Source organism: Kryptolebias marmoratus, linkage group LG2, assembly GCF_001649575.2.
Source record: "Kryptolebias marmoratus isolate JLee-2015 linkage group LG2, ASM164957v2, whole genome shotgun sequence".
NCBI lineage: Eukaryota > Metazoa > Chordata > Actinopteri > Cyprinodontiformes > Rivulidae > Kryptolebias > Kryptolebias marmoratus.
Window position 1 is genome coordinate 8,933,062 of NC_051431.1, and position 22,762 is coordinate 8,955,823.

At 42.4% G+C, this 22,762-nt stretch overlaps 1 protein-coding gene across 6 annotated transcripts in view; it reads right to left on the reverse strand.

The window, feature by feature from the left end:
* The window catches only part of igsf9ba (immunoglobulin superfamily, member 9Ba), a 71,452-nt gene that overhangs the window by 47,724 nt on the left and 966 nt on the right, over window positions 1-22,762 (reverse strand). For all 6 annotated transcript variants that reach the window (XR_001808877.3, XM_017428344.3, XM_017428343.3 and 3 more), the window contains exon 2: window positions 5,252-5,449. Coding sequence is in view for 5 of the 6 variants with exons in the window: in XM_017428344.3 (XP_017283833.1) it covers window positions 5,252-5,449 (198 nt within the window). In the remaining variant the exon portion in view is untranslated. The remainder of the gene's footprint in view (window positions 1-5,251; window positions 5,450-22,762) is intronic.

Here is a 22,762-nt window from a genome sequence, read left to right on the forward strand (position 1 = left end):
AAAAACTGTAAATAAAGATAAATATTTCACAAACTGAAACAGTTACAAGTCATAGCTGTAATGTCCTGAACAAGCTGAAGGTTTTGATACCCGAACAGCTGAAACTGCTGCAGTAATTACAGCCAAAAACAATAAAAACAGGACAGCAAACAGTGTGAGTGCTGACTCAGCATTCACACACGAGTAAGACTGGAAACTGACGGCCTCCAAATCTGACTCCGATTTATTGAAATATAAACGGTTAATCTAATCTGCAAGCAGCTGCATCGAGAAAACTGTCTGTTTTAGTGCTCAAAACGAGCACAGCGTTTCAAAGGCGCGCACGTTTGCGTCGGAATAATTACACGTGTGCTTTATTCATCAGCGTTATTTATCCTGAGTGATCCCGGTATTCCTGGGAATAGCCCGAATGAGCTCTGAGACCGCGCGGAGCCTTTAGGCGGCCCAAACGAGCGCCTCGTAAAGAAGACAGTGGTCCGGCGTCACTCCGCACACGCCGTCCCCCAGAATGCACTTCAGTCTCCGTAATGAGGCCGGCCATATTCATGTTGCATCTGCTCGCCTAACAATTCCACAACGGCCGACTCGTCGCCACATGGCAGACGCCCACTGGCAGGGTCCGAGAGTGCTGAAAAAAGTGCTGCTCGTCGAAACCCCCGCTGCTAGAGAGGAGCTTCAAGTAAACAATGATACACTCCAGCAGATTGAGCGTCTACTGGGGCCGATACCGAGCGAGGAGGAGGCCTACCGACGCTTTCCTGCATTAAAAGACTCTGCGGGGAGGAATTCCAGTAAACGCATTATTGTTATTATTCACACAGTTTTTTTGTTTACGAAACCCGTGTAAATAATTAAAGGCGTGTAATTACTTGAAGAAATGCATATCGCCTGCCGCCGCTCGTGCCGCCTGAGCTCTGAACTGAGGGCTGTGGCAGCCATCTTGACTCCAAGAATTAATCAGGCATACACGTCCATCCGATGATTACTTCCAACATTCCAATCTGTCGGGTGATTTATGAGATATTTTGCTAACAGACAAACGGGCTTGACTCCAACAGTTAATCTTAAAGTTTTAAGCAAAGCTCTGAAATCGGTAGCTATTAGAGAATGTGTTGGGGATGACTCTCAGCTACTACCACACCAGATTTTAGCTCATTATTTGTAAAACTGACTGAATTACAGCCATTTTTGTGTTTTCTAAGGTGAACTTGGTGCGGCAGCCATCTTGAATGAGATTGGCTTCAAACGTTAATCAGCTGTAGTTGCACATCAAATTGTTATTTCCTGAAAGTTACGTTAAAATCTGCCAGGTGGTTCATGAGATATTTTGCTAACAGACAGACAGAGTTGACTCTAATAGTTAATGGCAGAATTTTAAAAGAAATATATTGCACAGCTTGTTAGCATCCAGAACATGTTCAGTGGGTCAGTCTCAGCTACTACCACACCAAAATTCAGGTCAATATCTGTAAAACTGACAAAGTTAGAGTCATTTTTGGGCTTTGGATAGTCAGTTTGCAGTGGTGGCCATCTTGGATCGGGTTGACTCCAACAATTATACAGGGTTAGATAAACATCTAAAGACGACTTTATGTGAGTTTCAATAAAATTCAATCTCGTGGTTCATGAGATATTTTAGTAACACACACGGAAAAGCTTTCCATCCTCGTTTTAAAACACTGAAACAGGAAGTTGGGCGCTGTAGACGCCACGTCTGAGCCAGAAGAAGGACAAGCTTTTATCTGTCCGAGGCTGAGCTGGATGAGGACCCGTTGTCCTAATTTTGAAGCTGCTATAATCAATATTCCTCCATTAACAGTGAAACACGTTTCCTTTATGTCACAGCTTTACGGCTCGAGTTTTCCTCCCGTCAGTCTCATGCCGGCCGTTTGGCCCCGACGTGCCGCAGGTTTCCTCACCGCCAGCTGCCTGCCAAACGCCGAACATCACGCCAGACGAAGCTGACAGTGAGCAGGTGAACGCGGGGGAGGTATTTAGCAACTGGAGAGGCGGATATTTCCCTTGGGAGCCGGTGGAAAAAAAAACAACTAAAACAAACAAACAAATTTAAAACTATCATCTCTGAGGTTGTAAAATGAAGCCTGAAATCATAAAGTGCTGCTTTACGACTGGAGACTGGAGCTCCAGAACTGTGCCAGTCCTCAGAGCACACCAAAGAGTGCCTTAAAGGGATACTTCAGGTTTTTTACAATGGGGCTCTGTGGAAAATAAACAATTAATATCTCACCTGTCGTAGACAGCTCTTTGAAATACCTCGTTATGGAGAAATAGAGTTTAATTCTGAAAAAAAAAGCTAATTGCTGCTGTTGTCGGTTTCATATTTCCCGGTTGTCCCACCAGAAACATTGTGGGACTCCTGCTCGAAGTGTCCCAGGCCGTGCCAGAAGTGCTACAGCTAGCTGCTGCTACTATTTGTGCTAGCAAAAAAAAAAAAAAAAAGCTCAATTTTATGTAAATAACTGTATAATGTTAAATTAACTGCAGTTAACATGTTAGTGAAGTAGAGTTTGGTTGAAACACCTTAAAATGTTTGAGACCGGAGCCATTTTAAAACAGCAGCGGCCATTTTGGTTCTGGCTTGTCGATCAGACGGGAATCAAACCCTATTTTTCAAAAATAAGGTATTTTGTTCATTGTTCAAAACCTTTCCACAAAACCCCCCGCTTCAAAACAGATGAGCCGTTGCTTTAAAATAACAGAAATGTCCGATTATTGAAACCTGAAAGAAATGATCTCTGAACAAGCCGATTAAAAACGTACGTTTACAATTCAGCGCAAAGTCATTACCATGTAGCCATGATTTCAGTTAGACAAACAAAAATCCTTTACTGGGAGATACAAGCACAGTATCGCCCAATAATGTTTTATTTTAAATCTTCTGGAAGTTGTTCGGTCTAGTCTCCATGTTAAAATGTCGAGGTTTAATAAAATATGTCAACAGCCGTTTCAGCACTTTAGCTGATTCCCTCTTCATTTATAAAGTGAAATTAAATTAATTCCATTGTTTATCTGAGTGGCAGATACGTTGAGTACGCCCAGTTCTCCGTGAAATTTGTTCTTTTAAAAATTCCAACAGTCTGTGTGGAACAGAACTTTGCTAAATTTACCTTATTAAACTAAAAGGACGCAAAGTGAGACGATCAATGCATGGATGCATTTAAAATGAATCCTTTTTAATCCGACAGTAACGCAGTGAAGCAGCCTTTCAGAGCGAAGCTGAAACTGGATCTGTCCCGTGGCGTCCGGGCTTTACTTGTTTCCACATAGAAAGCACGAGAAGGCTTCCAGGAAACTGCGTCGACTCCACGTGTGCCGCTCTGGAGCTGGACTGTGCAGGAGGCCGCGCACGTGCGGTGCAGCAGTGAAGCGCTGAGACCCGGTTGTTTCCCTGGGTTCAGCCGGACGCGGCGGCTGCTTCTCTGCAGGCCTGAATGATGCAAAAGGATTTGGGCTGCAGCAAAGTAGCTGTCGGAAAGCCTTCTGAGCTGATCATTAGTCTGCAGCGGCAGTTTGAGTTCCTGTAAACATGCAGAAATGTGGACAGGGATGTTTGAGCAGTAAGACATCACTGTGAGAAGATAGATGGCTGCATAAACTGCAGTTTATCAAGCGAAACTCAATTTTTGCCGAATATTTTTGGGATACTTTAGTTTCTAAATGAACGTGCTGAAGGAGTTGTGTAATAAAGCATAAATGCTCTGGAAAGCGTTCAGCTGTCTGGACAAATTTACAGCCTCTGAAGCTCACCAGTTACCGCATCTTGGATTCTTCCATAAAAAAAGTCTAAATTGCAGATCACGTGAGGGGCAGAGAAGAGGTGTCTTTACGTCAGAAACACCGCCATAAAAATGTGAAGCTACTGGAGCTCCACTGTATGGACTAAAGTAGTTGGCTCCACCCGACCATCTCTCCGCATGGAGTGGTGCAGATAAAACAGCTTCCGCTCCTCTTGGAAGGGTTTCCTTTCACAAGTTTCCAGGGGGTTCCCGTGGGGATTTGTGCCCATTCCTTCCGCAGAGCGTTTATGAGGTCAGGCACTGACGCTGGACGAGAAGATTTTGGCTCTTCCACACCAAAACTCATCAAACCCCAAGTCCTTACTTTGTGCCCCCACCCCCCACACCCCCAAAGAGACGCGTTGTCCAAAATGTCTCGGTATGCTGAAGCGTTCAGATTGTCCTTCGCTGGAGGACAACGGTCCAGCTCAAGACTTGACTGAAACACCTGAATTAACAGATCGGGACAAATACTTTTCTTCATATAGTGCACTTTAAGTAATATTGTATTTATTAACTTTATTTAAAAAACTCTGTTCTCCTTGTAATGGTTGTTTGTCTTGTTTGTCTCTGTGTGTCCCTGTGACAGGCACCAGCTCCCCGGACTGGAGAAGTGGGTAAAGAAGATGGATGGATGGATGGATGGATGGATGGATGGATGGATGGATGGATGGATGGATGGACGGATGGATTTGGTCCTCAAATCTTCCGAATCAGTGAGAACTGGAGAGCTGAGGATTTTCACGCCGACGATTTCCGTAACTCTCCGCCTGCTAAGCGTTCAATAAAAAACTGCAACCAGGTGAGGCTTTTGAGCGTAACAACAGCTGGTGTTTTCGCTGCCCCTCTCCTTCGGCTGGGGTTTATTAGTATACGGCGTGAAATTCTGTTGACAACTTTGTTTCTGCTGCTGTGTAAACAAGACAAAAGCTTGTGGATTTACTGTGCTTATCAACTCAAAAGATCCTGACTCATCCCAACAAGCATCATAATCCTCATGAAGCCAGAAGCCGTAGATCGAATCCACCGTAGATGAACTTTTATTACCGCCCACCACGTCTTAAAACTGCTTAAAACTTTAGCCTTAAATGTTGAAGTCAACTTGTTTGTCTGTTAGCAAAATATCTCATGAACCATTGGATGGATTTCAACGAAACTTTAAGAAGCTAACAAATGAGTGTGCGTCCACACCTTAACAACCTTTGGAGTTAATCCAATTCAATATGGCCACCACAGCTAACTGTCATTAGCTAATGCAAAAATGTCTGTAACTCTGCCAGTTTTAGAGATATTGAGCTGAAATTTTGTGTGGTAGTAGCCGAGAGTCATTCATAACAGGTGACATCTCATGAGATTGCAAATAACAATATTTTCAAGATTTGACCGTCATTTGTCTTAGCTTAAAACTCTCAAGGTACGCCAGGCCTTTAACTCAGCGTTCTTGCTTTCCTTACCAGTGTACTCTGGATCCACATGAGGAGGGTAGAAGCGGAAGTTGATGAAGAAGGGAATAGGCACTCCAAACTTGAACCACTCCACCACATAGGGGGGCTGCTGGCCGTCCAGGGGAGGGGACACGTCGCACCCCAGGATCACGCTCTCTCCGGCGCGCGCCGTCACAAACCGGGGCTCCTCTCTCACGCCGTGGGCACCTGAGGGGAGACAACTGTTAACACGGCGACCCGGGGGTGGGCGGGGGCTAAATAAATAAATTCTCATGCACAGATTTACTGCGGACGAAGCAGAAACATCCCGTAGCCCTGAATGTCATCCAAGAGGAATTCACAAACAGTAATTAGGTGCCAAATAAACGTGATCAACAACGCTAATCGATTATAAATAAATTCTGCTTGAGGTCTGCCGCGCTGTGCTGGGAGTCGGCGGCCTGAACGGCTTCTGAGGGCACGGGTAAAACCTCTCCCTTTCATCGGCTTTTCTCCCCCCCCCCGTCTCATTGTCCTATCGTCATCTGTCACCTGCATCTGTTGGTGAGTATTTGCGCCATACTGTAGTCTAAATGAGCTGCCAGGAGGTTCCATTGATCATCGCTGGCTGCTGCTCAGACGAGCTTTACTATGAGCACCGAACACAAGCCTGGCGTTCGGCCACGAGCGCCATGGCAGGCTGAGGAGCGTTGACCTATCAGATGACTCAAAGGTCGGCGTACCTGCCTCAGCAGAACGCTCACTCTGGGAATGGATTTTCTCCAGCTGCCACCCCCGCTTCTCACTGAGCCGGCTGGATGTCCGCCGTCAAGAGCGAGCATGGACTGCCGGGCCCTCAGCCCGGGGGGGGGTCAGATCGCTTCAAGGATCAAGAGACATGCTGACGCTTCCCCCCAGAGGGCCAGCACCTGAATAACTTAACGCTTTCATTAGCAGTGTCATTTGCATTATCAGGGCAGTGGGTTTTTTTTTTTTTTTTGACTGGGAAACCAAAGACATGGACGTGTTACGGGCTCCTGTCCGAAAAGAGCTTCAAACAACAAGTTTCACGGACGTGTGAAAGTGAGACGCTCCATGACCAACGCTGAAATCAAAACCCAAATATTTTCATCCCGTTCTCCGTCTGGAAAAAAAAAAAAAAAACGAAGCTTAAACTCCGCCCCCCGCAGACCATATGCACCACTTAGTGATTGTGTTTACCAGTTTAATCTGCATTATCCTGTGACACAGTTAATCCACTTTATTCATTTCAGCCAGCACAGATTCTGGACTCAAACAGAGCAGATTAAATCAAATTGCACTTTTTTTTTTAAATGGTCTGTCATTTATGAGCCTCTGTGCTGGAATCTGGTTGGCTGCTGTGCCTCTTCAGTAACAAAAAATGGGGTGGGAGAAAAAGAGACAGGCTTTAAGCCCTAAGAAGCAACAACAAACGCAATAAATATTTGCTCATGACTCAGAAAACCATAATCAGGGGTTCTCAGACTTTATATTCATAGGTCAAAATCTAGTTCCTAGATAAAGTCAGCAGGGAATAAGCAAGTCCTTTTTATTAAAAAGCACGCTAACTTTTGATGGTAAATCTTAATGTACAATGTAGCGTCATAAGTAGTTTTAACTTCTATAAATAACTTCACTTTTCATGCCTCAAAAAAAAAAAAATTCAATAAACTGAAGTTGAAGGCAACAAGTGTGTAACATCAAAATGACTGAGATAAAAGTTACAGCTGACCAGAATAACGATGATGGATAACGTCAAATTTTGGAACAGCTCTAACCTGCCGATTCCAATTTTTTTTTTATTTCCAAAAAAATATATATAATTTTTCATATTTCAGGTTATCAAACAGAGGAGTTTAACAAATAAAACCTAATATATGCAGTAATAAATACAGTGTATCGCCTTTGTAAATCAGATTGTAGCTCAACATTCTTCTTTTTGCACATTTTACAGCATAAGATTGCATCACATCTTAAGACAATCATTTTATTTTCTACAAAACCTTAATTTAAAAATGAACTACATCAGTGTCCAACATTATTTGAGGAAAAAAAGGTTTAATTTACTATTAGATGAGTTAAAATGATAAATTAGTCATTTATTGTGTGGTAGGTATACCCATCCATCCATCCATCCATCCATCCATCCATTCTTCCATCCATCCATCCATCCATCCAGTGGTTGGTATTGTGGAGACAACAAGTCCAGGAGGTAAACTCAGCCTCCCTCTCCCCAGAGACCCTCTCCAGCTCCTCCTGGGGGATCCCAAGAAGTTCCCAGGCCACAGAGGATACATAATCCCTTCAGTGAGTTCTGGGTCTCCTCCTGGTGGGACGTGCCCAGAATACCTCCAAAGCCATCCAGGAGGTATCCTAATCAGATGTCTGAACCGCCTGAGAAAGTCTTTCACCAAAAGACTTTTTCCTGTGCAGAGGAGCAGCAGCTCTACTCTGACCTCCCCCCAGATGAAGGAGCTCTTCACCTCATCCTCATCTCATCTCAGCCGCTTGTATTTAGTATCTCATACCTGATGACCATAGGAGACAGTTGGATGGGTAAATTGAAAGCTTTGCCTTTTGGCTCAGCTCCTTCTTCACCTTGACAGACCAGAACCTCCTCATTACTGCAGACGAGGCCCTGATCTGATCCATCTCTCGCTCCATCCTACCATCACTCCCCAACAAGGCGTCCAAATACCTGAACTCATCCATCTTGGGCAAATATCAAGCCGCAATTTGCCACGCACCAAAACGTTCCGTAGAAAAACAGATTTGAACTTGTCTCCTGCTTGCAAATTATAGGTCTGGCAAACAGGTCCCCGTTCAAAGCAGCAGTTGGTACTCCAGAGAAAAACCTGTTACTGAGCGAACATTTAGGGGTTGGCACATTTTACGACAGTTTCTGGGGTTCCTACAATCGATGCAGGTAATAGAAACCGTTGCCAAAATGTTCAGGAAGCACATCGGCGTCCCGGATAAGGAGATTAAAACAAAACAGAGAAATCATCTCTCTTGTTTTAACTTTTGTGGTCCAATACTTCAAGATAATCTAAGGCCTCCGGAGGGGCAGAGAGAGCAGAACACGCTGAGGAGAGTGTTTGGTTAAAGTAAGTAGTCACTTGACATGAAGTAAAGGATCAGGCCCTGTGGCCCTGAGTGTGTGCTGCTGAAATCCATTGTGTTCTCTGCAGACGCTTCAGGTTGCACACGTTTAGCAGCTCGTGTTTCCAGCTGACAGTATTCTTGGACGCCCGCGGCGGAGGGAGCATGTCTCAGACCCAGAACAGGCTGGAAGTGGTCGAATACGGGCGGGCTAATAATTCCCCACTCCTTTTATGAGGTCCTCACGAGGCGACAACGAGCACCGGCTTGGTCACCACTTTTCATTTCCTTAATGGAGACACGGTGACCCGCGAGGTTTTATAGGAGCTCAATCTTGAGGGGGTGGNGGGGGTGGGGGGATATTTATGTGCTCAACAAGTCGTAAACGCAACACAAGGCCCCGTGCTGAAAAAAAGAAATCCTCAAAAGTAAACAGCAGCGAAGACACGAAAAAAGGGAGTGAGGAGACAGCTGCAAACTCGTGATTGCTTCGGTGCCGTAAACGTCGAGTGACCGAAGACTGAAGACAGAAAAAAAAACTTTTCAAATCTGATGAGTAAGATCTGCATAAATCAAACTTCTAATAAATCCTGCAGAGCGGTTCCTTTTTATGAATCTATCCCCGTCGTTTAGTAGATTTACTGCTGCGATCATGAATTCTTGGAGGGCGACAATTCACCTGGAGGATAAATCAGCTGAAGTCCAAACAGCACGGAGTGAGACCTCACTCTTCACGAGTTAAACAGGCAGCGGTGAAAGGAAGTGCTCGTGTTTTCGAGCAGGAATTGTGTACCGATTTAGCTGTAAAATGCCCAAAAAAAACAAGGCAAAAAGCTCGATGTTTTGAGGGGTTTTTTTAAGTAACAAAAAGTTCAAACATTTCAATTCAGCATCTTACCCTTTTCTGCCTCTTAAATCCAGAAAAAAAGTAATTTGGCTCAGCCTCAAATCACGAGTGTCAGAGGTCTAATCTAAATCTCCCAGACGGACACATTTTAAAGCACAAAGAGGTTAAGCTATCAGATTTTTCACAGAGAAGTAAAAGCTGAAGGTCAGAATTTGAATAAAAGCAAAAGTAGAGCTCGTATTTTTTTAAGCTGTCATTCTGAACCCCTTAGATTGAAATCATGACATTTTAAGGGTGTTCTGACATACATAATTACGAACAATAATGTGAAATCCAGGAAGAAAGTCGGAAAAATAAAGACCAATTTTGCTTAGAAGTAATGAACACGATGTTAAGGTCCTGCATGAGTTTTCTGCAGACGACTAAATCATTTTTTGCATATTTGGGTGAAGTTCACCAACATTAAAAATCTCAGTAAAATAAAAGGAAAAATATAGATATAAGAAAACTAGCATTTCTTAAATTATGTTAGGGATGACCTTCAGCTACTATCACACCAAAACTTTATCCAAATATCTGTAAAGTTGACGGAGTTATAGGGGTTTTTGTGATTTCTAAGGTCATCTTGGTGGCCATCTTGGCTCGGATTGGCTCCAAAAGGTCATCAGTTATCGAAGTTTATCCAGTTTTAGGGAGTTTCAATAAAAAAAAAAACACATTTTAGTCAAACCTTGAAAAAAAAAACACTATAAATGCAGTCCCATTTTTGAATGGGTTGCATAGCCAATGACTATTTCCTGAAAGTTTCATTAAAATGTCTGTAAAATTCACTCAGGAATAGCTATTTTTGTGCAGGCTAACACCGATTAGCCATGGTAGTTAAACAGTTGTAGAGGCACATCCTATGATTACTTTCTAAAAATTTCATTAAATCTGTTCAGCGGATATTTTTTCTAAAGGTACAAACAAACACAAGTGCACACACAGTGCTCCACCTTCATCCTCGGCGGCAGGCGAGAATAACGCAAAGTTGTATAATATTACCAGATTCTGATTCATTTCACCAAGGAGCAACACGAATCAGCAACAATATTTGCCAAATCCACCTTAGAGATTAAAGGAAATGCAACAGACTCACTATTAAAATGACAGGCCTCAGGATTGTCTGTTAAAGTTTTGGGTCTTAATGGTTAAAAAGCAACTTTAGGAACTAAGTCAGTATTTTAACAAATAGCCAAACACCTGTTTATTGACAAATCAGCTGACGAATGATTCCAGCGCTGGTAGCAATTTTTGTAATGACTTCTCACAAAGCTATTAAGGAAAGCCCTTATTTATGCTCGAACCTAATCTGTTTCTTTAAAGGCTTTATAAGCAACAACAAAAAAAGCTGTTAACTGATATACACAAAAATAAGAAATAAACATCATAAACCAATGGGAAGCACATGTTTGAGGTCAGTCAACAGATGTCCAATCATCTCAGCAGAAAACGAGGGGCACGACGAGTAAATCTGCAGGAGATTTCTGCTCTTCTTTTCAACGTGGCAGTGGCTTAAAATGGTTCTCTTTGCACAAAAAAGCACACAACACCGTGGCTTCAGCAATAACTGCACGTCTGCACAGTAAACATGCTTCTTCGGGTAATTTTAGCGTAATAATAATGAGGCAGAGCTGAGCAGCATGAAGTTTCAACAGAGGGACTTGTGAGAAGTTAGGAAGCTCGGTGAGACAGTAACAGATGAGCCATGGTTGGATTTCTCTGATCTCGGCTCCCTTCTTCCTGCAAATCAAACAATATTTCACGGAGAGAAAGTAAAAATCTAATATTTAGCTCGCGCTTGGATTTGATTCAGAGCGTGAGCAGGGATCTCCATTGTGCTCGCTGCGGGTTGGAGGTTTTGCAGAGGTTTACATCAAAAGTTAAAATCGCTGTGAGCGTGTGTGTGTGTGTGTGAGTGTGTGTGTGTGTCGTGGGGACGAGCGGCGCTTTATGCCGGACAAAGCTCCTGATGTGGAGGATGTAATGGAATATAGACTGGACGGAGGCTGCAGAGAGAATCTCAAGGACGTGCAGCCACTGGGCTGGACGGGCCACTGACAGGGCGGTAATTGAATGCCAGCCTGCATGTGCTGAAGGTCACATCAGAGAACGGCCCGTGTGTGTGTGGGTGGGTGTGTGTGTGTGTGGGTAAAAATCCGTGTATCTGTGTTAATCTGGGCCTGTAGAATGAAAACAAGCACCGACTAATCCACAAAAAAAATATTACCATAAAGGAAATGAGCACATACGCTTTAAAAATGATCTTTAAACTTCTTGGCATCCAGAATGTTTAGGTTCTGGATGCAACCAGCTACAGGGCTGGGATACATAACCTAAAACTTGTATTAATATGCACTGTATAATCCACAAGAATGACTATAAGTCAAACATTTTTCTAGATACTGACCTAAAATTTGGTGTGGTAGTAGCTGAGACTGATCCCCAACACATATTCTGAGCGCTGACAGATTGCTCAAGTTCTTTCTTTAAAACCTTGCCATTACCTACTTTGTGTCAGCACTGTCTGTCTGTTGGCAAAATATCCCATCAGCTACTCGACGGACCTTAATAAAATTCTCAGGAAAGAATCATTGGGTGTACCTCCACAAGTGTTTAACTTTTGGAGACAACCTAATTCAAAACGGCCGCCACTTCCGCCTGTCTGTAGAAAACACAAAAGTGGCTATAGCGCGGTCATTTTAACAGATTTTTGGCTAAAACTTGACGTTGTGGCAGCTGAGAGCTATTTACAATACATGCTCCAAGTGCAACTCGTTGCACAAAAACCTTTTCTTAAAACATCGGCGTCAGCTGTTGGGGTCAGCCCTATTTGTCTGTTAGAAAAATATGTAATGAACCACTGGGCTGATTTTAATAGAACACTCAGAAAGAAATCATCAGACATGCATCTACAACTGATTCATTTTTGGAGTAAATTAAACTCAAGATGGCCACCACAGCTGATTGACATTAGCCATCTACCCATACTATTGGGGTCTTGCTTTCACACACCCACCTTCTCCGTCTGAGCTCACTGTATACCTGTCAGCTAAATAAATACTCGTTTTAAACAGGAGCTGTAATAACTTTTATGCGTCTTCAATTTTTTCCCCCCGTTTTCTCACTCATTTCGCAATCAAGATGGAAACTCCGCCCGCTGTGTCTCCCTTTGTACAGGAACAATCCGTTATAGATCTGATCTCCTCATTATTTAGCTCTCTTCATTGGCAAAGCCTCAGTTGGGGGACGCAACGAATGTGCTGACACCTGCCCGAATGTGCAGCGGGAGGAGCGAAACGAAAACGGGGGGATGTGCGAAACGGGCTTGGCTCGCCAAAGGCACGGAGGGCGAAACGAAAACTGCTGGACACCCGGCTGCCAGACGCACCGAGAGCTGCGTGAGTCGCAGAAATCCCTCGGCCCAATTTTTTTAATGTTGCTCCGAGCAATATTTAGACGCGTTATAAATGCTTCGGCTGAGGTGTTTTATAGTAATTATACAAGGAGGTATACTGCTGCTACGACGCTTACTGGCGCTTTCGTGTGGCTTGGCTAATTACAGCTTCTAATGAGAGTGTTTATTCTGCATCAATAAGTCATATTTAACCAGGTGAGTGGAAAAAGTCACTGCAGCGGAGAACTACTGCGTTAGCAGCTCAGACATTCACAGAATAATACCCCCGCCCTCTAAAATGTGGCGATACGACGATGTCTTACTGTAACTGTTTAGCTGGTGCGAAGATACCTGGACGCACTATAGGTGTAATATGTTTAAGGTCTTAACAGGAGACTGACAGAGGGTGGGGAATAAATTCGACCAAATGTAGGTCAGCATCGCTGCCTCTTTACTGACAGGATGGGAAAGCTTTTCCACTTTCCAGTTCGCTTCACCTTCCACCGAAGACTAAAACCTCTGTCAGTCCTCAGTGTATGAAAACTACCACGGCTGGAAAATTGACTCCACTGTAAGCGTCCGTCCGTCCCGCTAAAGAACACGCTGCCGTTCCAGTTTGAAGAGACTTTTCAGATCTTTTGGAGCGGGTTTCTGTGGGAAGGTAATGAACAATTACGTGAACCTTAACAGCGCTGGCAGTTTTGCATTACATGATTAGTTTTAGGGACGTCCCAGTCAAGATTTTGTTCCAGATATTGAGCTGAATCAATAAAAAATAAGGATTTGGTTAATAATAGTTGCATTCTTTTGCCATTTGACCTATGAATGCAGATGTGTTTTCTAGCAACCACAGTGTTGGGAATAGCTCCATGTACTCCAGACTGAATGATCATCTCCATTCATGGTGTTACTCCTGAATGATAGAAGCCTAACTCTGTGTCAGGGTAATGCTCCTAAATATTAGGCTTCAGATGATGCTGCTTTAAAAATAATGTCCTCACTGTGCTGCTAGCTGCAGTGAAGCTAACAGGTAATGTTGTATGTTTGGCACCAACCTGGTGGTCTGTTTCTACATGTCAGCAACACACTTTGGTCTCGGCCCCATTGAAACTAGCCGTTAGCTCGTTATTCTGCTCAGAGTTAAACTCTATTTCACCAAACTCAGGTTGTTCAAAGAGCTATCTACAGCAGGTAAGATGTTAACTGCTCATAACCCTTCTGCCACTTCATGAATATCTGAACTATAGCTTTAAGAGACACAATGGTATTCCTTTAGTCTAAACTATTTTAACTGCCAACAGCTGTCAACTATGAAAAATCAAAACACAAAACAGTTCTGGTCATCATAAATAAATGTTAATCATTACTAGTACGCTTCCTCTGCAGTTTATATTTATTTACAAAGGATAATGAACATTAATGAACATTAAATCAAGGTAAAAATGATCATTTTCATCTGTAGTCCTTGTTTAACAAGTCACTCTAAACCCAAAACATTAATGAAAAACAATACTCAACATACAAGAAACACCCCAAAGCAAGAAATGTTTTTTTGTAATTATTATTATCAATTAGCAATAAAGATGCCATCTGACATGTTTGAATATTAAATAATAAAACTATTTCTTTCTCCCAACTCTCTACTATGGTTTGAAAAACTTTTTTTTTAACTTAATCATTTGTTTAAAACCCAGACCATCATTATTTCTTTGCTCTAGCAGAAGTCTGGTAAAAAGAAAAATTGGTTTAAAAATGCTTTTTTAAATAAATGATTTTACTGCTACTACTATGAAAAACTGATTCCTTAAATTGTGCATCAATATCAGAGAGTTAACAGGATAAGAATCGATTAAGTCCTCTTAAATGTAGCTGATAGATCTCACAGAGGCAAACAATGTTACCGTAAAACTAAAAATCAGACATTTATAAGTGCATATTCAAACATTATTTGTTTTTCTGAGAGCAGAAACTTACACATTGCACGAATACCGACGCTCTATTTCAGGCATCAAATCTACCTGATAACGTTTATTGCAAACTGCGACCGGCTGCATGTGCTCGGATTGATGGGGATTTACAGCGAGTCTGTCAAACCAGAACTGCGTGTGCTGAAAAACTGGCTTTCCCAGAATGCTGCAGGCTTTGTTTGCAAAGAAGCCTCCGCCGGGACCGAATTGGCTGAGGAAGAGGAAGGCAGAGGGGAAGAGAGGTGGGGGGAGAGCTGGCAGATGCCCAGTGCTGAGAGTCTGCCATCCACAGCTTGAGCACAGCCCCTCTCCTAAGCTTATTATTGAGCTTTACTCTCACCATCATGATAAAAAAAACACGGGGGGGGGACGGAAACTGGGTGTCTGCAGCCACACTGGGTGTCCAGTTTGGATTTAAGCTGGTCACCACTGTAACTAGAGGTGCAGTGGATGCTCAGGATCCTAAATGGTGCTTTTTTGTTAATATTGCACATATCATATGTGTCATATGTGACTTTTTGGCACATGGGCATTGGAACAACCAGTGTGTATCATCGCCAGACACTGCTGCACCTCTGAAATCTTAAACTTCAACTTAAACAATGACCCCGTGGAGATGCTGCACAGTCTCGGCTTGCTGCAGGAACCAGGTCCTCGGTCCTCAGTATTGCCTGGTGCTCGTGGTCAGAGGAGAGGTCACCGCAAGAGTTGACGTTGAAAGCGAGGCAAGTGGGGGGAGTTCGTGCAAAGCTAGCAGCTAACCCAACCCAGTCCCATTGATCCTGTTTTCCGATGTCTGCTCCCTGGAGAAAAAAACTGGACTACATACGACTTCAACAAGCTGCTGCGTCTTTGTTTTTACAGAGACGTGGCTCAGTGTCAGTGGCTGATGTCTCCACTGACATCTTCAGCACCTCTCTGAGCTGCTCTGTTGTTCCAACATGCTTTGAGGTCACCGACATAATCTCTGTGGCAAAGAAATCTTGGGTGTCCTGCCCCAACGACTACCGTCTCGTTGCACTCATGTCCATTATCGTGAAGTGCTTTGAGAGGTTCATCATGAGGCACATTAAGACCCTGCTGCCACCCACCTTGGACGCATTGCAGTTTACATTTCGCCCCAACCGTTCAACAGTTGATACCACAGCTACAACCCTCCATCTGACGCCCACCCAGCTGGACAACAAGGACACGTTCCTTCGAATGCTGTTCATAGACTTCAGTTCAACATTCAACACACTCATTCCTCAGAACCTGATCTGCAAACTGAAACAACACGGCCTGAACACCTCCCTCTGAAACTCGACCCTGGATTTCCTGATTGGCAGATACACCTTCAGCACCATCATGCTGAGCACTGGGACACCTCAGGGCTGTGTGCTAAGCCCACTGCTGTTCACTCTGCTGACTTAGCACTCTGTAGCAATGCACAGCATGAGTCACATCATCAAGTTTGCAGATGGCACAGAACAAGGCACCTAATGGACTGGTGTAGATTCAACAACCTGTCTCTGAATGTGGACAAAACTAAAGAGGTAGTTGTTGATTTTAGAAGAACAAGGCATGAACACTCATCCCTGATCATTGACGGCTCTACTGTAGAGATCATCAAGAGCACCAAATTCCTTGGTGTTCACCGAGCATAAAGATCTCACCTAGACCCTCAACGCCAGCTCCAAGAACCAAGAAAGCCCAGCAGGTCCCTGCGGAGGATAGTGAGGACAGCTGAGAAGATCGTTGACGTGCCTCTCCCCAGCATCGTGAACACATACACAACGTTGCATCTGCAAAGCAACCATCATCGGGGAATATAACCAGACTGTGCAACGACGTCTTTCCACAAACTGTCAGACTCCTAAACGGTCACGGTCAGGCCTGAGCAGTCTATGTTTACATAAAACAATTACCAATTAGCATCTGCACTTCACTTTACCTAACTCACAGTCCACTGAGAGCTGATTATCTGCACATCTCCACACCAGTATTTATTGTTTATTGTTTAAGGTTTTGTACCTGTCTTGTGTTGCACATGTCTTGTACAAGTGCACTTGTGTAAGCTGCTGTTCTGTCTTGCATTTCTGCACATGTTTACATGGTGGTGAGCAATAAATATTCCTAGTTTGGGTCCATTCCCGGTACTGACTAGCAAACAAAATGCGAACGCTTATCTTGTAGTCGGAGGAAGTCCTGTAAAATTTCAGTCAGGTTAGTTTTCAGCGACTTTTAAAGGCTGGATAAAAACGTATGTTATTCCATTAACACAATTTACATGGTGCCATCTTCCTATTTTCAACACGTTTTCTCACAGGAATTAGATGGTTTCCATTAGAAACAACTGCTAAGTCTGTTGGTAAAAGACACATCAGAGCCAGTTTAATGATGAAACTACTGCTAACGCTTTTTGTCCATCGTTCACGTTTGTTCTTGTTAACATCAAAAGCTTATCAGTTTCAAACGATAGCGAAGCCACAGACATATTATACTATTAGACCAACTGTGGTCGCTTTCTCTCATTGTTGGGAGTTGAAGCCAGCAGGAATTGTTTTTATGGAAGCTGCCATGTTGTGTTTTTGGAACCAGCGCCTGCGCAGAAGATGTGGAGCTTTAGGTCTACTCCCCCCCCGAAACACCATCATGGTGTCACATGAGCTTTGAAGCCAGCCGACAGGAAAGCTGGTCCAGTTCTGGCTTCAACTTCCAGGTTCTGGACCGAGGTCTCTGAACAAAACTTTTGGTGCAGCCTGAGGCAATTTTTTGCAGTTACAACAATGTAATATGAAACCTGTAAAGGTTTATCAAACAACGTTTTCATGAACTGCTGTGAAAGTTGGAGATTGAAGCCGTTTTATAACAACAGCAATCCATTCACTAGCTGTTAGCCCAACAATCTGGTCAGAAATAAACTCTATTTCTCCCAGGCTGTGGTTGTTCAAAGAGGTATCTGCAACAGGTAAGATATTAATTGTTCAAAACCTTTCTCCAGAAGCTCACTTCAAAAGACCTGAACCATCCCTTTAAAAAGTTCAGAGGCAATCAAAAGCAGGAATGAGAAAAGAAAGAGGAAAATTAAGTCTGCAGAATAGAAACTGAAGTCAAAGGCGTTCTTTATTAAATTAATGTTAAGCTCAGTTCCAAGACTCACAGTTGTGCCAGTTCTGTGGTTTTTAAAGATACTACAGATGAAGACTTAAACAAATACATTTTGCACTAAAATCTCTGAATGATCTTGTAGTTTTCGCAAAGACGGTAAAACAGGCATCACAATAAAAACTGAACTGCAGCAGAGGTTTGAAGACGGGGCATTTTTCTTGACGTTAAAACTCTGGAAACCACTGCGGATGTTAGACAAATAAAACTCTGCTGACGAAACAACCACTTCTTGAAGAAGACTCATTTAAATATCCGACTCACCTGAATCAGAATCTCACCAACAGAAACAGACCTTTGCTTTAGTGTTCGACTAACTCAACCCTTGCTTGACAAATGCTTAAAAGACACAAAGCTCAGGACATTAATCTTCCATAGATGAGTCCGACTGAAAACAGTCATTAAAATATACACTTCCCAACACCTGCCACCGACATTTAATCACTTCTACATTTTGCCCCCGGTGTCCCTTTTGCTTCACCTTGATTGGCTGCCAAGTCCTCAGTGACTTTGTTGAACTAACCTCAGGTCTCTCTGACCAAACGCTGCTTCCTCGGCGGCGACTTGGCACAAGGCGAGGTCTTTGAACGCCAGTTTACTGTGAGCGACTGCTTACTGTATTCTCTGTACATCACTGAGGATGTGGATAACAGCGGACTTCCTGGTGTTGGTTTTAAGAAGCATGCGGGACTCCCCAAACGCTGCAAACAAGGTTTGCAACACAAAGCAGAGGGGGCTTTGTAAACCTTAAAAATAATCCACCAGGAATTTGTGCTCGCTCGTATTTTTTATAACTGCAAAAGCTGATTTCGATTGATTTTTTGATTTTTTTATTATCTGTGAAGCACAACTGTGTCAAAGCAGAAGCAAAACACTTATTAAAAGACTTAGGGTGTTGCTGATTGGGCTCCTGACCCTGTCCATCCGACAAATATTTGTTCTGTCAGCTGCAAATCTGACATGAGATTTTTTTTTTTTTTTTTTTATGTCAGGACCAATCTAGCAAGAAAGCTGCTAAAAATAAAAAAAAGCTACAAACAAAGCAAAACCTTTAAAAAAAAGCAACTAGCATGCCTAAATGTTTTGGCAAAGTCTTCCAAGCCCTGTAGTCTTAACCATGTCTATACAGACAGAAAATATTTCATTCATGAATTATTCAAGGCCAAACACTTCTTGAGTGAATCCACATCGTCTGCCACTTTTCATGCCAGAGTTGTAGACTTATCGTAACAAATGCTGAAGTTGTAGACGTTTTGGTCAGACTTTGAAAATAACATCTTGCACAATCTCATGTGATGTCAGAGTATGTGTTGTGAATGACTCTCAGCTACTACCCTGTCCAATTTTAGCTCAATATCTGTACAAATGACTAAATTACAGCCATTATTGTGTTTGCTAATGTTGATTAGATGTGGCAGCCATCTTAAACTGGATTGACTCTAAATGTTAAACAGTTACAGATGTAGATGCAGTTGTTACTTTCTGAGCGTTTCAATAAAATCCATCCGGTGGTTCATGAGATATTTTGCTAACAGACAACAACAGTTAATAGTGAAGTTTTAAGCACAGATCCCACACAACGAGTAGCACTTGGAATATGTGTTGTGTATAATTCTCAGCTACTGCTGCACCAAATTTTAGCTCAATTTCTGTAAAAATGACTGCGTTATAGACATTTTTGTGTTTCCTAATATCAGTCGGTTCTGGTGACCATTTTTAATTGGGCTGAGAGGCGCCCAGCATAACCGATGATAAAACATTAATCTGCAGCAGACTATAGTTGGATTATCTGTTACAACTATCACCACTAAACCAGTCACCATGTTGACTAGATGACATTCTTATCTAAACATGCTGACATCCTGAAATATATCCTTAACATTCTTTGAAATGAAATAGCCACAGCTATGTTTATTGTGTCGTTGGCTTGAATCCCTGGTGGTTAGTTTTGAATTATTTTGCTGGGTTTTAATCTACAGATCTACGATTGCTTTTAGTCTAGAAAGGTCCATTAAACATAACAGAAAGAACAAACGTTTGCACCTTGGAATAAGCCTAAACTAAACCAATATGCAATGACTTCAACTTGTTGCAGTTTTATGACAAAACGTGCTGATCTGTCTCTTTAATCCCAGTTACTCTGAGGGTTGTTAAATAAAACAGAAACTACTTTCTCCAGCTTTGTTTGGTCTGTCTTTTACCTAATTCTTTATTACATTACATGATCATAAATGTAATAGACTTTTGCTTTTGGTCTCTGTATATTTATAAATGTGCCTTTGGAAATTTTAGAAAAACACAATTTCTATTTAGATGAAGGTACTTTTTGGTCAAGATTAATAACTATTTAAGTATCTATTAAACCATTCCATCAAAAATAAAGGAATACACAATGAAATTAGTGTTTATGCTTTAAAATATGCTTTGTGGATGTCTCATGAGTTTTGGTAACAGGACTGAAAAAAACGCAACCATCTTCGACTTTAAAGTTTAATAAAAAACGAAATAAAATCACCTGAGATTGACCAATGGTCATTTTGCATAGTTAGATACGTATATTACTAGATCCAGTTTTGAAAAATATGTAAAACATATTCAATTTTGGAGACTTACTACAAGCAAATGGCACCCATTCGTGTTGAGTTTCAAACTAAACGTGTTTGCAGATGACGCCGCTTTTACAGCAGAATGATGGAAAACCAAAGAACACATCATCTCAGCTGACATTAGCTTTAAAGCTATGATCCCATATGATAGTTTCGATAGTTCATCCATTTTCTTAACCTTCATCGCCAACGGCAGGAGTGCCTGTCTCAGCGGGCATTGTGCAAAAGGCAGGGTGCTCCCTGAGCAGGTCGTGAGTGGTTTTATTGTATTTTTTTAAAATCTATTATTACATTACAACTACAACTTCTTGTTGTCTTTTTATCTGGCTTGGTTTATTCAAATCTTGACTACTGTTCAAAAAATAAACCTCATCGAAAGGTGAAAATGGTTACAATGAGTAAAAAAATCACTGAAACAAAATCAACAGTTTTGAAAATTTTGCTCGACATTCAAATGCTACTTTCTTGAAGAGGAATGTCTATTTGTAGATTTCCTGACCCTTTGTTTATGCCTGACACTGAGCAAAGTGCACGGGCAGCAAAATCCCACTCCGGAGAAAGGAGCCAAGTTTCGGCTCAGCTGAGCTGCTCTGATCCAGCTTCTCTTCTCTTTGTTATGAAGCAAGAAAATCGGACCTTCAGTACCCCGAAATATAAAGAACAAGATCGAACCACGTCCTCACAGTGCCAAGCACGTGAACAGAAATATTAAGTGCTGTCATTGATTTCATTTTCTAAAATCTAAAGTGCCGTTAAGTAAGAACTTTCCAGTCAGTCCCAGTAAACGAATGCCTGCCATAAGACATCCTCATTCGCTTTCTTGACAAACGTTGGCTGAGCAAATCCATACCAACAGCATGCCTTTTAAAGTAAAGAGAAACAGATGGTTAGCTTTGCTATTTAGCTGCAAATATATACTGTTTAAAATGTTCATAGGGGTCCTGAAGCAAACATTTTACCCAAATATTCTAACCTTGTGGTAATTCCTTTTATCTGTATTTTATGTACATTTCTTCTTCACACGTTTGATTTCCTTTTCCCGCACTTTAAAAGGGATACTTTGGTGATTCCTGAAGTGGTGTTCTGACATTTAGTTCCCAATAGTTAGTACTTTATCTGCTGTAACAGAACAGAGTACGGAGAAAAGGGCAAAACTCCAGGCTAGACTAAAGGCTAACCGGACAGGGGTCCATTTTAGATCGTTTTTCAGGCATATAAAGCGACGCTTTCTCAAAGCCGTGGTGCTGGCGTGAAAGAACCCTTCGTTAGTCGATGGTAAACCTTTACATTTATGATTGGCACGGTTTGTTTGGATCCGTTCAACAGCCCCAGGAGATCGACATTTGGGTAGTACACACAGTTGGGGAAACAGCTATGAACGTAACAAACACTGTCGGAAAAAATATTACACAATTGTACCTGAATGGGTACAAACACTTGTCACTGGGATGGTACCTTCAAAGGTACTGCTACTGTACTCTCAAAAGTGGGTAAGGTGACATAAATGTACCTTTTAGGCCCTCAAGAAGGAGAATTATGTGCCATAAGGTTCGATTATTAGTCCTATAGGGGTACATAAGTCCAGGCCGTACCTCAGGGGACAGAAATCTCCTACTCCTACTTTCCCCCTTTTTTTGAGAGTGAACGGTGTCACGCAAAAGTGTGGAATATTAGCTTATGTAGCGTTATTTCACGACACTATGACATTTGAGAAAAAGTTGTTTTATAAGCCTTAAAAACAACACAAAACAGGGTTTGGTTTGGCTGGTCATTGGCATAGAGTAGGGAGTTCTCCACACTCCCTACTTCATGACTGATAAGATGCTAACTGCGCTTCAAACAATGACCAGACTATCCCTTTAGGAGTTTATTACATTAAAGACTGCAAAACTGTTTCAAGAAATCCCCCAAAACTCTCATGTTTTTCACTGGCTATATGTCAGCTGACTAATATGATGCTTGACTTATAGCTTAAATCCCCTTCAGTGCAACACATAAAAACAGGTCTGAATTTCTGCATTCAGGCCACTTTAACACCGACGAAGTGCGTTTAAAACAACCCAACATCCCCGAGATGTTCTCTGCTCCTAAATCCGGCGTGTTTTTTTATGCTTTAAATCTCTGCCCTGTGCTTATCTTGGCTCTGGCTGGGCTTCACAGGAGGAGCCAGACCTGCCAGCAGACCAGTTCTGACTGGGTACGTGTTGGGGGTCATTGGGATCAGTTACCCAGGCCACAGACTGGCACATGTCTCCCTCATCTGGACGCGAGTGGAAAAGCAAGGTTAAGCAGATCAATAGGGAGTGATCGGAAGGGAGAAAGAAAGCAAAAAAAAAAGATACATATGAACAAAATGGATACTGTGCAGTTTGTAGGAGGAGCAGGGAGGAGGCTCTGAGTCCTCGGGAGGAGAGC